The 13311-nt window shown below is 42.7% G+C and overlaps 1 protein-coding gene across 10 annotated transcripts in view; it reads left to right on the top strand.

Annotated features, from left to right (window-relative positions):
• The window catches only part of MAGI2 (membrane associated guanylate kinase, WW and PDZ domain containing 2), an 838547-nt gene that overhangs the window by 801933 nt on the left and 23303 nt on the right, over positions 1-13311 (top strand). For 2 of the 10 annotated variants that reach the window (XM_083183060.1, XM_083183059.1), the window contains exon 23: positions 10954-10989. The exons of 7 other annotated variants lie outside the window; for them this stretch is intronic. In XM_083183060.1, the coding sequence (XP_083039186.1) occupies positions 10954-10989 (36 nt within the window). Of the gene's footprint in view, positions 1-10953; positions 10990-13311 lie in introns of those variants that run through there. One more of the 10 variants, XM_083183063.1, reaches the window with a different exon arrangement.

The following is a 13311-nucleotide window of genomic DNA, read 5'->3' as shown; positions in this document are numbered from 1 at the left end:
GGAGCGGTCCGCACGCCACGGTGTTCTGCCGCGTGCGGCCATCGTCCGTAGAAACGCCCACGTGTCCTCCGCATTCGGACGGACTCACTCTTTAAGAACAGGGCGTGTTTACGGACGACATACAAACCATGCGTGTGCGGGAGAAACACTCCGATTCTGCACGGTATTACAGAGTATTACAGAGTATGCTCGGGAATACCGCATCCGAACGGGAGGCAAGCGGTGCTACCGCCCGTAAGCGGAGTATTTACGCCAAACAACCCACTATTATGTCAATTCTGCAATACATCACATGACCCACTTATTCAATTACCTATCCTCATAAAAAAATGCTTATTTGGAATTGGAATCAATTAGATTCCAATATATCCTTACAAGCATGCCTAACACATGCATTGCACACATTAACCCTTACAGCAATTGAAGTGCAATGGTTTCAATTAAAGCACTGACAAGCGTCCTATTAGTGAGTAATGAGTAAAGGAGTCGATTTTATTGGGTTCAGGTGTTAATGCTTGTAGTCATTAGGCGGTCCGTTCGCCTCCCGCAGGAACGAGTGGTGTCCGCAAAGCAATAGTGGCCTTTTGGACACCGCACATTTCTTCCCTTTTTGTTCGCGTGCATTCGGAGTGCTATCCGAATGCACGCCCCCCAACATAAGTGTACTCCCCCGTGTCCGCCCATGTTTCCGCCCCGTTTTGCCCACTTTGAAACTACGCCCATGTGTCATTCCGCATGACGCCCATAATACGCCCATATTTCCCGAATGATTGCGGTGACCAGTTTTGTACGGGATTTGGCCGAACAGGTACGGAGTCAAGGCGTGGCACATGCGCGTGGCGTTCTCCACGCATGCGCAGACGCCGTAAATACGCGATCCGAAAGTATGCGGGAAAGTACGCGTCAATCAGAATAAGGGCCATGGTGATAATAGTTATATTAGTGTGTAAAATACATGTGACTTTACCCTTAAAAAACATAAAGAATAAAATAATGCTTCTGGTGATATGGAAAACAAAAAAGGGATTATTTGGAAATGATCTAAATAGGGCTCTCCAAATGCCATTCCATTAAGTTTGCCATTATTAGCAAAACAAACCACTGCGGTTTGCATATTCAGTTTAATGTGTTCACCCACACCTGCGAAAACAACATTGAAATCTATGAGACAATTTATTTTTAGCTTGTATATGCATACACTTTTTGTATTTATTAATCTCACTGGTTTTGAGTTCAGCTTGAGTGTCTGAAGTGAAAATGTTTTGGTCCTTTCTAAGAAGGATTTATTAAACTGTTTTATAGTCAATACTGTGAAACCTGGGATCTCCGTAATTGAGCAATGACTAGCTATGACTATGTTCATTGAGATTTGGAAACCTGCCCATTTACAAGTCAGTTTGCCTTTAAGATGTTCAGCGATTGGGCAATCGACCAGTAAATCACTTATAAAGTAATTTAAATCACTATTTCTGCAAATGGACCTTTAGTATAGTTCCCATGTGTACATGCTGTGTTAGATAAAAGTTTCTCTCATAACATGGCAAAAAAGAGCTTAATATTTTGTTAGTTGGTTAAACACTATACATTTTTCATGTATATTCCTCAGTTCAGTAATTCACAGCCTTTGTGATATATTAATGCTAAATAGTGTCTTTCTTTACTGACTGTGTAACGTCTATGGGGCACTGGCTAATTTTTTAAAAAATTAGGTTTTCTAAAAACCGAAACCTTCCTCAGAACTCAGTCAGCCTGAGCTGGTATTGAGAAAAAAAAGTTGACATACAGGCATTGGGTACCCCGTATTTTTCAGTAATCAATACCAGGCTCAACCAACAGAATATTCCGTGGTATAAATAATAATAAAGCCATAGCAGGGGGGCACACAGCCTGGTTAGGTCAGACGGGTATGGATCATTGGACAGGCAGCAACTAGGTCAACAAGTATTAGGTCGACACCACTAGGTCGACATGCATTAACCCCTTGAGTGGTGGGTTTTGCTGGGGCAGGACAAACCTACCACAGATTGTAAGGGCCCCCTCTCACTTCCACTCCAGCGTTTGTACGCCGGAGCTCTCCTGCCGCTGCCCCAGCCGTCAGTCACAGCAGCAGGCGTCAGACTTGGGGATGTTCACGGTGGCTCAGGAGGAATCTTGATATCCTGAGTCCCCCTGAGCTGCCCGAACATCCCTGAGCCTGCCGTCTTCATCACTGCTGTGAATGGCAGCTGGCAGCTAGGGAAACGACAAGGGAGGTGCTCCGGCGTACGATCGGCTGAGCCAAGGTGATGGGGGGGTTGGGGGAGAATGACAGGAGGGGGCTGGCGATGGGGGGGCTCTAGAGATGGTGCACACCTGGAGGCACCACTTGCGTGCACCTACTGCATATTAGTGGTATGCCCGGAAATTTCCTGGGACAGCCCACTGCGGCAGCGCAGCTGAGCCAGGAAATTTTTTGGGCATACCACACAAAGGGTTAAGGTAGACATGGGTTAGGTTGATAGGTCATCAGGTTGACACAAGGATTAGGTCAACATGGAGACGGGCAAGATCGACATGGGGTTTTTCAACTTTTTATGTCCCAAATTTAGTCACAGTCGACATAGACACTGAAACGTAGCACTGCGTCCCTTCGCATGCACTCGCAAAGTAAACATGGATAGAACTTGATGTATATTCAATCAATTTAATTAAAATCACAATAAATCACGTGCACTAAAAAAAGAAAAACACATTAATGTACATGAATTACTATCAATAAATTCACTACCCAGTTGGGCAATTATATGAGGCTTGAATATAAAACATAAAAGGCAAGTTCTTAAAAGGAATTCTCAAATTCCAGAACCAACCACTTAACCTTCATATACCATTCCTATCTAGTCACATCCCCACTGTACAGTCCTGTATATCTTTTTTCATCCTCCTGACCCCTGGCCAAACTGCTGGGTCACCGTATCATACGGCACACCGGGAACCTTTGCATTCTGGTGGAACTAATGTCTATTTCCCTATAGATTGTAAGTTTGCGAGTAGGGCCCTCATACCTTTGACTGTCTGACTGTTTGTTGTATAACTGTCTCCTATTGTAAAGTGCAACAGAATATATAAGAAACTGTTAATAAATAAATAAATAAAAGTCAATTTGGGCTCAACTGAAATGAGGCTTAGATATGGAACAGAAAGTCCATAAGAGGCTAAACTATATTCATGTCCATAAATGGGAACTATAAGCATCTGAATGTCCACAGTAGGATTTACATAGGAAATAACCACACAGTGTTTTCAAAGTTATTGTCACAGTCCCACAGACCCTCTGCTATTATAAGATAGTCTCTCAGCAATGTATGGCAAAGACCTGGTGAATATAGTCCCTGCTTAGGGGTTACCTCCACCTTTCAGTCACTGTAGAGATGTTTTTCAGTGCTGCTGGTGCATGCAGGTATTAATCCAATGTGCTGTATCATTGCGGGGTCCAAAGCAGGAAATAATGGCACCTGGATGCACTATACGCTAGAACGGATGTGTGAAATACTCTATTGCTACCCATCTGGTATTCCCTGAGGGTAGGTGTGACTTGTGAATTAATGAAAAATCTGCCCCTGTATCTTACAGAGCTGTATGTGTAACAGTAGCCCTGTTATCATAGGAAATTGCACATAGCACTTAAGAACATTTGTATCTGGGTTGTATTGTGCATATCTGGTATTTTACAGACTGTGTTTTCTGTGCCTGCACATCCAGAGACTTGTCTTCCTGTCATAAAGGCTTTGGTACGATCTACCCCCCCCCCCCCCCCCCCCCCCCTTTCTCTGGGCATATGTTAAAGGGTGTATCCCCAGAAATGGGTGTAACTCTGCCCTCACCTCAGCAAAGGTTGATGGCTTGGAGAAGGGGCTTTGGAGATGCATGGTTAGAATGATTTGCTCTGCTACATCCTCATCCACATCACACTTTGCTATCTGCTTGGTGGCTTTGGAGCCACTACCCTTCTTCTTCATTGCTTACCACATTTTTATCAAGACATCAGTCCCAACTCTGTCTATTTCTTTCCTTGGGTGTCCCTATATGTCCCAATTGTCCTAAGATCTCTACTGCCACACAGTCATACCAGCTTAGGCGCCCACTGCTAAGTTCAGGGTTGCTTTCATGTTGGTGGGAGCTGTCTTGGCAAACATATCACATATTTTATCATCCAAAATACAGAGATCAAGCCCTTTCCATTGTATTAGACTTACCCCCCTACCTTCTGGATTTGCAACTTTCACCAAACCTCGACACACCCTAACAAGATAAACACCCTCTGTAGTAGTGTGCCACGATGAGATGGGCATCAATGTCATGGGAGCCTTTGCCTCCCCTGACTACACTTCGTTGATTGACAGGTGAAGTTTTTTTTTCAGACAACTATCAGGTTTGACTTCAGACTATTCTTGCAAGCTGTTTGAGATTTCATGTATCATCCCAAACCCTTGTCAGTTAAGTATTTAACCTCAATGGCCATCCTACACTTCGAATACATATACCAGTGTTTTTCAAAAACTGTGCCGTGGCACACTAGTGTGCCTTGAGCTGTTTTCAAGTGTGCCTCCAGATCTAGGCCCTTATTCTGGTTGGTGCGGTCGAGCCGCATATGCGGCTCCGACCGCACCAGACGAATCCCCGCCTACAAGACGGATCGGCACGGCCGTCCGTACACGGACGGCTGCCGATCCGCATGAAAATGGCGGGGCGTACGCCTCCACCATGTTGGGAGCTGCCCCCTGCATTCGATGGTCGATGACCATCGAAGGCAGGGCCGCACGCTCCCCCCGCTCACGCAAGCTTAGAGCACACGGACAATCGTCCGTGTGAAAGCTTGTATTGGGGCGGGCAGCTGACATCCGGCGATGTCAGCTTTCCGCCCCCATCACTGGCGTCATAGCCTCATTACCATGCATACGCCCCGCGTTTGCATGGGAACGCCCATGAAACGCTGGGCGTATACATAGGGTAATGAGGCTATTAAGCCCCTCACACCCCTATACGCCCCCTTTGCGGCGTCTAAATTTTTTACTCGGCGAATTCCCCTGCACATGCGCAGAGTGACCTCTGCGCATGTGCAGAGTGTAAACATCGGCGGTACGGCCGCACGCGGTCCGTACCGCTCAGATCAAAATAAGGGCCCTAGAGATGCCAACCAGTTAACAGCCACCGCGAGTTCAACTGTTATTTACTGGTCTCTTCTTTTCATGTAAAGGGCCCATGTATTTTATTTCTGTTACCTGTGGGGGATCAGTGTGATTGTTTTTTTATATGGGGTCCAATAGGTTTGTTTTTTTTCCTGTGGGGGCCAATGTGTTTTGCCCTGTGGGGATCTCATGGTGTGCCTTGGCAATTTTTAAATGTTATTTAATGTGCCGCAAGGTAAAAAGGTTGAAAATCACTTACATATACCAAAAGTCAGACGACAAACTCTAGCTTCCTGGTCACATGGGGATAGTATGTTCATAGAGCTAAAAGTGTCCCATGCATAATAATGATTTCTGGTGGCAAACATGAATCCCCAGTGACATGACAACAGATGTTATAGCTTGTCTAGTGTTTTATGGAGTTGGTTTATTTTTGTAAATCACAGTAACTAAGGGAAGAACCATGAAAATGTTACTTGTTTAAAACCAATTGTCAAGAGTTATTCGCAGTGATCCCAATACGGCAATACAGTGAGATAAATGGTGTTCTGCCTCAGGTACAATTGGCACAGAAACCTGTCTGCAAAACAGTTAATGATGAAGTATTTAAATCCTATCAGGATATATGTACCACTAGAGACCAATCAATCTTAAAATCTAATATGGCAAATAAATGGCCTATGTTTTGTGTGTTCTCCTACTAACTATATAGTGTCATTTAAAATGTGTCTAACTGATAAGATGTACAAGAGTGAGATTAATAATTTGCAGTGTATGACACAGCAAAAATAATTTAGTATACCTTAAGGACTAAGGCCCTTATTCTGATCTCGGCGGTACGGCCCGCGTGCGGCCGTACCGCCGATGTTTTCACTCTGCACATGCGCAGAGGTCACTCTGCGCATGTGCAGGGGAAATCGCCGCACAAAAAATGTATACGCCGCAAAGGGGGCGTATAGGGGCGTGAGGGGCTTAATAGCCTCATTACCCTATGCATACGCCCAGCGTTTCATGGGCGTTCCCATGCAAACGCGGGGCGTATGCATGGTAATGAGGCTATGACGCCAGTGATGGGGGCGGAAAGCTGACATCGCCGGATGTCAGCTCTCCGCCCCCATACAAGCTTTCACACGGACGATTGTCCGTGTGGTCTAAGCTTGCGGGAGCTGGTGGAGCGTGCGGCCCTGCCTTCGATGGTCGCCGACCATCGAATGCAGGGGGCAGCTCCCACCATGGTGGAGGCGTTCGCCCCACCATTATCATGCGGATCGCCAGCCGTCCGCGTACGGACGGCCGTGGCGATCCGTATTGTAGGCGGGGATTGGTTTGTGCGGCCGGAGCAACGTATGCGGCTCCGGCCGCACAGATCAGAATAAGGGCCTAAAGTTCTTTCTGGGAAAGATTATTTGATATTGTCATGTAGCTGAAGGTGAAATCACTATTGCATTATAAGCAAAATATTATTTTTCTATGGGATTATGGGCTCCTTCAAACCCCAGAGTTACATGCTTTGCTTCATGACACACAATGGCTTGTAAAAAAAAATAGGTTTTGCCAGTAAACCACAGAGTAAAGGCCCCCATCCACTAGTCAGATTTGGCCTGTTTTATCCAGATTCAGATGGATCTGACAGACCGTTCTGAAGAAAAAAGGCCACATCTGAGCTCCTTCAGATCATATGTGAGGCTGAGTCTTAAGCCCTGTACAAATGCATCGATTTTTCCCGGTTTTTTTATTTGATTTTGCTTATAGTAGCAAAATCGAATCTTAAACGAAATCGAATGGTGTTTGCGTCACTTTCGATCTACATTCGATTCGATGCGCGCTCCCGTTTTCACAAAATCAAACAGAAAAATCTACTGTGCAGCCAAGGAAATATCGAATTTGATCTAGTAAATCGAATGTGTACAATGTACCATGAATGTATATCAAATTCGATATCTAATGCAAAAGTACAGATCTAATGCCAAATCGAATGGAAAGATCTAATGCCAGATCTAATAGAAAATCGTATCTAAAGCCCTGTACACATGCATCGATTTTTCCTGATTTTTGATTTGATTTTGCTTATAGAAGCAAAATCGAATCTTAAATGAAATCGAATGGTTTTTGTGTCCCTTTCTATCTACATTCAATTCGATGCGCGCTCCCGTTTTCACAAAATCTAACAGAAAAATCTACTGTGCAGCCAAGGAAATATCAAATTCGATCTAGAAAATCGAATGTGTACAATGTACCATGAATGTATATCGAATTTGATATCGAGTTCGATATCTAATGCAAAAGTACAGATCTAATGCCAAATCGAATGGAAAGATCTAATGCCATATCTAATAGAAAATCGAATCTAACATCGAATCAAATGCAAATTGATGTGTGTGTACAGGGCTAAACATTAAATCAAAAGCAAATCGATGTGTGTGTACAGGGCTTAAGATCCATCTGGCAAAAAAATCTCAAGTGCTGCACCAAAGATCCATCTGATCTGAAGCTGTCAGGGGTCTATCATAGGTCTGTTCAGGTGTATCTGAAGTTAATAGACTGAAAATTAGCCCAGAGTCAAATCAGATTCCTGGGAGAGTTCAAGGGAAATCTGAGGAGATTTGTAGCTTCAGATGTGTCTGCGTAGTGGTTGGGGGAGGGGGGGGGGCTTAACTGTGCTACAATGTGGGATATGCTTTTTATATAAAATTGACATTTTTGGCCCCATGTTAAAATGCTGCTGTGTGTGCAGTAAAATGCAAACATTGCATATTTCTTTGCAAGCACCATCCCAGCGGTAAAGAACAAGGTGGCAGTATTATGTTGTTTTTCCTCAGTGGAGGATACAAGGAGATAGTGCTTTAGTATTGTAGTAAACTAAAGGATGTCAGAAATTTCCACAGGACAATAATCCAAACACAAGGCCAAAGCCACACTGGTGTGATTAAGCTACAACAATGGTCTGTGTTCTACAGTGACCTACTCAAAATACAGATCTCAATATATGATATTTGAGAATCTGTGGCTCTATATGAAAATTGCAGTTCATAAGTGTCACCAAAACAATTTAAAAAAAACTTGGCGCAAATGGAAAATAGTCCAAATCACTAACAATCCATGTATATACCTGGTAGAAACAGACTTTTTACATGCCTACATTTTTTACCTCACCCAAACAATGGATGAATAGTTGCCTAGGCGAAAAATTTGGCACAGATGAAAATTTTTTGCCCATCTTTTAGTCATTTTTCACCCATGCCTTTTTTCCTCACAAAAAAAGCTATGGGCAAAAAAAGGATAAAAAATAGACTTCTTTTTTTGCCTACTTGAAAAAACAGGAGCAACTGAATACCCTTCAAGGGCGTAACTACCATAGGTGCAAGGGGTGCAGCTGCTATAGAGCCCAGACCTGAAGGGGGTCCATCTTTGCTGTCTAACTAATATGTTTTACAAACATTTATCACCATCAGTTGCTAAATAGGGGGCCCTTACAAACTTTTGCTATGGGACCACGAATATCTAGTTACACCCCTTAATGTCCTTGGGGCAGCATATTGAAGCATGCTTACTTTATTTTCCTGATATAGATTTCTTCTGAGCACCAACATAAATAACCAATGAACACTTCCCTTATGGACAGTGAGAATTCACAGCTTCTAAATATTTTCATGGATGGGTCTACCACTTTTGCTCATATAGTGTAAATTATTACAAATTATATACTATATGTGTATTATAAACATAATCAATCATATGACACAACAATGATGGATTATGGTTTTAAACTCCTCTTTCGGATAAAAGGCCAAGAGTAGTACATTATATATACCTGCCCTTGCTCTGTGTCTAGCGTTTTGGGTTAAACCAAACAGATATTTTTGTGGTCAAATAAGTACTGGAAACATTTGTCTATAATTATTTAAACTGGGATGTTGTCTATTAGAGGAAACTGCATTTGCATGTAGGAATGTACCTATAATAAAATATAGGCATTAAAATATTGTATTGGTAAATAAAGCTATTATTGGTACTCTTTACCTAGCACGGCGACCATCGCATGCACTAAAAAACGGGTGCGATGCGATGCCCGCGATGGCCGCGATTTCCCATAGGGACCAATGTTAAAAATCAGATTGGTCGCGATTTTAGTGTTAAAAGTCAGATTGGTCGCGATTTTTACATAGGAATCAATGTTAAATGGGCCACAGAGCCCTAATAGTCCCCCTGAAGTGTGAAATGGCCCCCACAATTTTTAACGCCACCCCACGATCAACGTGAACCCGAAGCGTGGCGAGCGCAGCGAGCCCGCGAGGGGCGGCGGTACGCGTCCTCCGACCTTTTCATACCCCCACTATCCACGTCAGCGTGGAGTTGAGAATAGAATAGTGTGGCGAGCGCAGCGAGCCACCGAGCCCGAAGCGTGGCGAGCGCAGCGAGCCCCGCGAGGGGACGCGGATACCTTCACAGGTAAACGCGTCCCCTCGCGGGCTTCACAGGTAAACGCGTCGCCACGGACACCTGTGAAGCCCGTGAGGGGACGCGTATAACTGTGAAGGTATCCGCGTCCCCTCGCGGGGCTCGCTGCGCTCGCCACGCTTCGGGCTCGGTGGCTCGCTGCGCTCGCCACACTATTCTATTCTCACCTCCACGCCGACGTGGATAGTGGGGGTATGAAAAGGTCGGAGGACGCGTACCGCCGGCCCTCGCGGGCTCGCTGCGCTCGCCACGCTTCGGGTTCACGTTGATGGTGGGGTGGCGTTAAAAATTGTGGGGGCCATTTCACACTTCAGGGGGACTATTAGGGCTCTGTGGCCCATTTAACATTGTTTCCTATGTAAAAATCGCGGGCATTGAGCCAATTAACGCTAAAATCGCGACCAATCTGACTTTTAACATTGATCCCTATGGGAAAATCGCGGGCATCGCGTCGCACCCGTTTTTGATTTACCCGCGATGCCCGCGATGCCTGCGATTTTTTACCCCCGACGCCCGCGATTGTAATCGCGGGCGCCGTGCTAGGTAAAGAGTACCCTATTATTTATTAATGCATGATCAGTAATCCTTCACAATATAGTCTACGGTACCATAAGCTGCCAAATGTCATGTATATACAATAAAAGTATTATTATTAGAGCCTTACTTGGAATTGTAAGTTTGGCATGTGATTGCACTTTATCTTTAAAAATGCTGCTATCTGGCAGAAGCTCTATACACATCTGGTAGGGATAATACATAATACCTTGTGCAGCTAATTCTAGTAGTGTGCGCTATGTGACTACTGTTACATATTGTTAGTTGGGTGCATTATGACAGAGATAATGAAACATTCCCATCAAGATATAACCGGATCACCATGAACTTATGATCATGCTTTTCTCAAGGACAGGGTGTGCACTTATGTTTGGGAATGTCCCGTTGTACAGTAATCATATCATAATTTACTTTGGTTAGAATGTATTGATAGCGCATTTATTCATTGGGTTCTGTCGAATGATAAAAAGCATGATCATTGTGACCTCCAGTTTGCTTTCTTTAAGCGTTTCGGTAAAAAAAAATGGATATTAGTATAGTCCATTTGCCAAGAACATAAAATATTTTTTGTTATTGGTCTTTAATACATTTATCGTATCACTAGAAATGCCATGCAGCTGTTATTTTTCTTGGAGGCCAGCACTAGGGAAAATGTCAACACACGGTCTACAATGGATAATGTAACTATAATAATTCCAGGAACAATGAACATGTTTGTCTACTGTCACCTGTGAAATAATTCCTCATGCCTCCTTGTTTCTACTCTCTTTAGAGTGCGCAGTGGGCACGTGATGTAACCGCTGCACAGGTATTCTTGATTCAGAGATGTTGCGCATGCATGCTGTATGAGATCCCAGGCACTGCACATTTGAGATGCCTCTTTTGGGTTTTATTTACACACCAATGATACCCCATTTCAGCCATAGTCCCCAAGGTACTGCGGTCATGAAACTGAAATATGTCTATTCCAGCAGTGTCTCATTTTTTATACTGATGCTTTACTTATAATTTGCACACAGGGTCGCTCATTCTGTTGAAAGAGTGCATGGGTAAGAATTCAATAAAAGTGTGGTCATTCCCTTTCAAACACCGATCGGGGGAAATGTAATAAGATGTGAATTCTACTTCACATGTGATGTTGCTATGGCCAACCAATCAGAATCTACTTCATATTTATTTAGCACCCTCTAGAAGATAATAGACAGGATCTGATTGGTTGCCCATAGCAACATCACATGTGTAGTAGAATTCACATCTTAGTAAATTTCCCCCATCATGTTTAATTCTTTTGAAGGGCAACAGTAAAATCAAAATAACTGGCACTGATGTTATCTAGAAATGGAATATCTTCAGTGTTTCTACTTATGCTGACCGCTAAAAGACCAAACACGTGCAACAAAGCCAAAGCTAAAGAAAGTGGTGATAAACCATATACATTTATTACAGTACCAAACCAGTACTAACTTTAATTGAGGATATATGCATATATCTCACCCTTAATTATCTATATTGGACACTGAATTACAAATATAATTAAACGCCAATAAATAACAAATGTAAACATATGTATACATATATTATTAATTAATAAACCACTATATAGTCCAGTATAAAAGTGTGGTTATAGAATTTGGAAACACTGTTGCTTAATCCCAATTATAGTGTATTACATTATGTACAGTATGTTGCAATTAGACTCCTAATTCCACAGACATTCCACATGAATCCAGACTGCCCAGCAGTGTGAATCACAAAGAGCGTGAAGAAGTTAGTAAGGCAGAAATAAAATAAATAGAATTAATCAACTGGATTGCCATGATCCTTTAGTTTTGATTATTTTGTTTTTGTTTATGAAAGATCAGTGGGTTTGACTAAACCTCAAATGGTTAATATCAGAGAACAGCACTCAGTCGGGAGAATTCAGTTGTCATGGCCATACCCACTTCCTATATAGCTGTCTAGCACAGTAACTGTCCCTGATAATCAAACCTCTGTGGGGGACGGGAAAAGTAGCAAAGTTCATGATCTCAAAGTGCTTTAGCCTGACTGTTATGGAGGCACTCCTTGGCTGTTGTGTTGTATTGAATTGCCCCGATGTGTCTAGAGAAGGAACAGGATTTTTAGAGAAAAAGTTAGGAGACAGTTAAGTAATCCTCTCTTGCTGTCTACTTATAGTGCACTTACTTATAGTTGTGTATGAAAACCATCCCATATTTTATGCCATCTTTTATAGCTGTAATCCTTAATCAGCATCATACTCAAACCTGGCTATCCTGTCCAGTTTCCCTTACCACCAGGGTACTGGGCACTATAGTGTGTAAAAAAAAAAAAAATCTAGTGCTAGGAAAAGGTTTAGACTCGAAGAGTGGTATGCAATTTTTTTAATCAGCATTTCAGCTCGCTATCCCTTGGGTTGGTGAGCATAAACGCACAAATGCATGGCTAAAACCGTAATGAGCGTGATATATTAATATTTGGTGCCTAGAATGAATGTACTTTTTTTTTCAGCACCACTGAACTAGCGACATCAATGTTTTGTAATGGTTCAATGTACACAAACTTTGTTTAATACTCAAAATTATTAAAAAAGAAACTGTATAAAATGACCTTGAGGCTGTATGTATAAGGTCAATATGAGTTGAGTCCTATCCTTAATATATCTCCTTATGGTATGCCAATATTCCCAACTACGGAAGAATCTGATATCCAGAATACTTCTGGCCCCAAGTATTTTCAATATGTACATAAAAAATACAGATGTGCATTTTGGGCCTTATTCTATTTCACTCTTTCTGACAAAATCCTTCTTAGATGGACGAAACCATGTGCACTGCAGGTGGGGCAGATGTTACTTGTGAAGAGATAATTAGATTTGGGTGGGGTTTTACTTCAAAGTGAGATCTGTATTGCAGTTTAAAAATAAAGCAGCCAGTATTTACAGTGCACAGAACCTAAATAACTCACCCACATCTAATTCTCTCTGCACAAGTTACATCTGCCCCCTTGCAGTGCACATGGTTTTGTCCATCTAAGAAGGATTTTGTCAGAAAGAATGAACTAGAATAAGGCCCTTTGTGTGTACCACATATAATTCACATGATTTAGGAAATAGTAAGTGAAGAAATAACTC

Source organism: Crinia signifera, chromosome 4 (assembly GCF_055691185.1).
Source record: "Crinia signifera chromosome 4, ASM5569118v1, whole genome shotgun sequence".
Lineage (NCBI taxonomy): Eukaryota > Metazoa > Chordata > Amphibia > Anura > Myobatrachidae > Crinia > Crinia signifera.
Note: the sequence above shows the minus strand (reverse complement) of the source record. Positions and strands in the feature narration are given on the sequence as shown.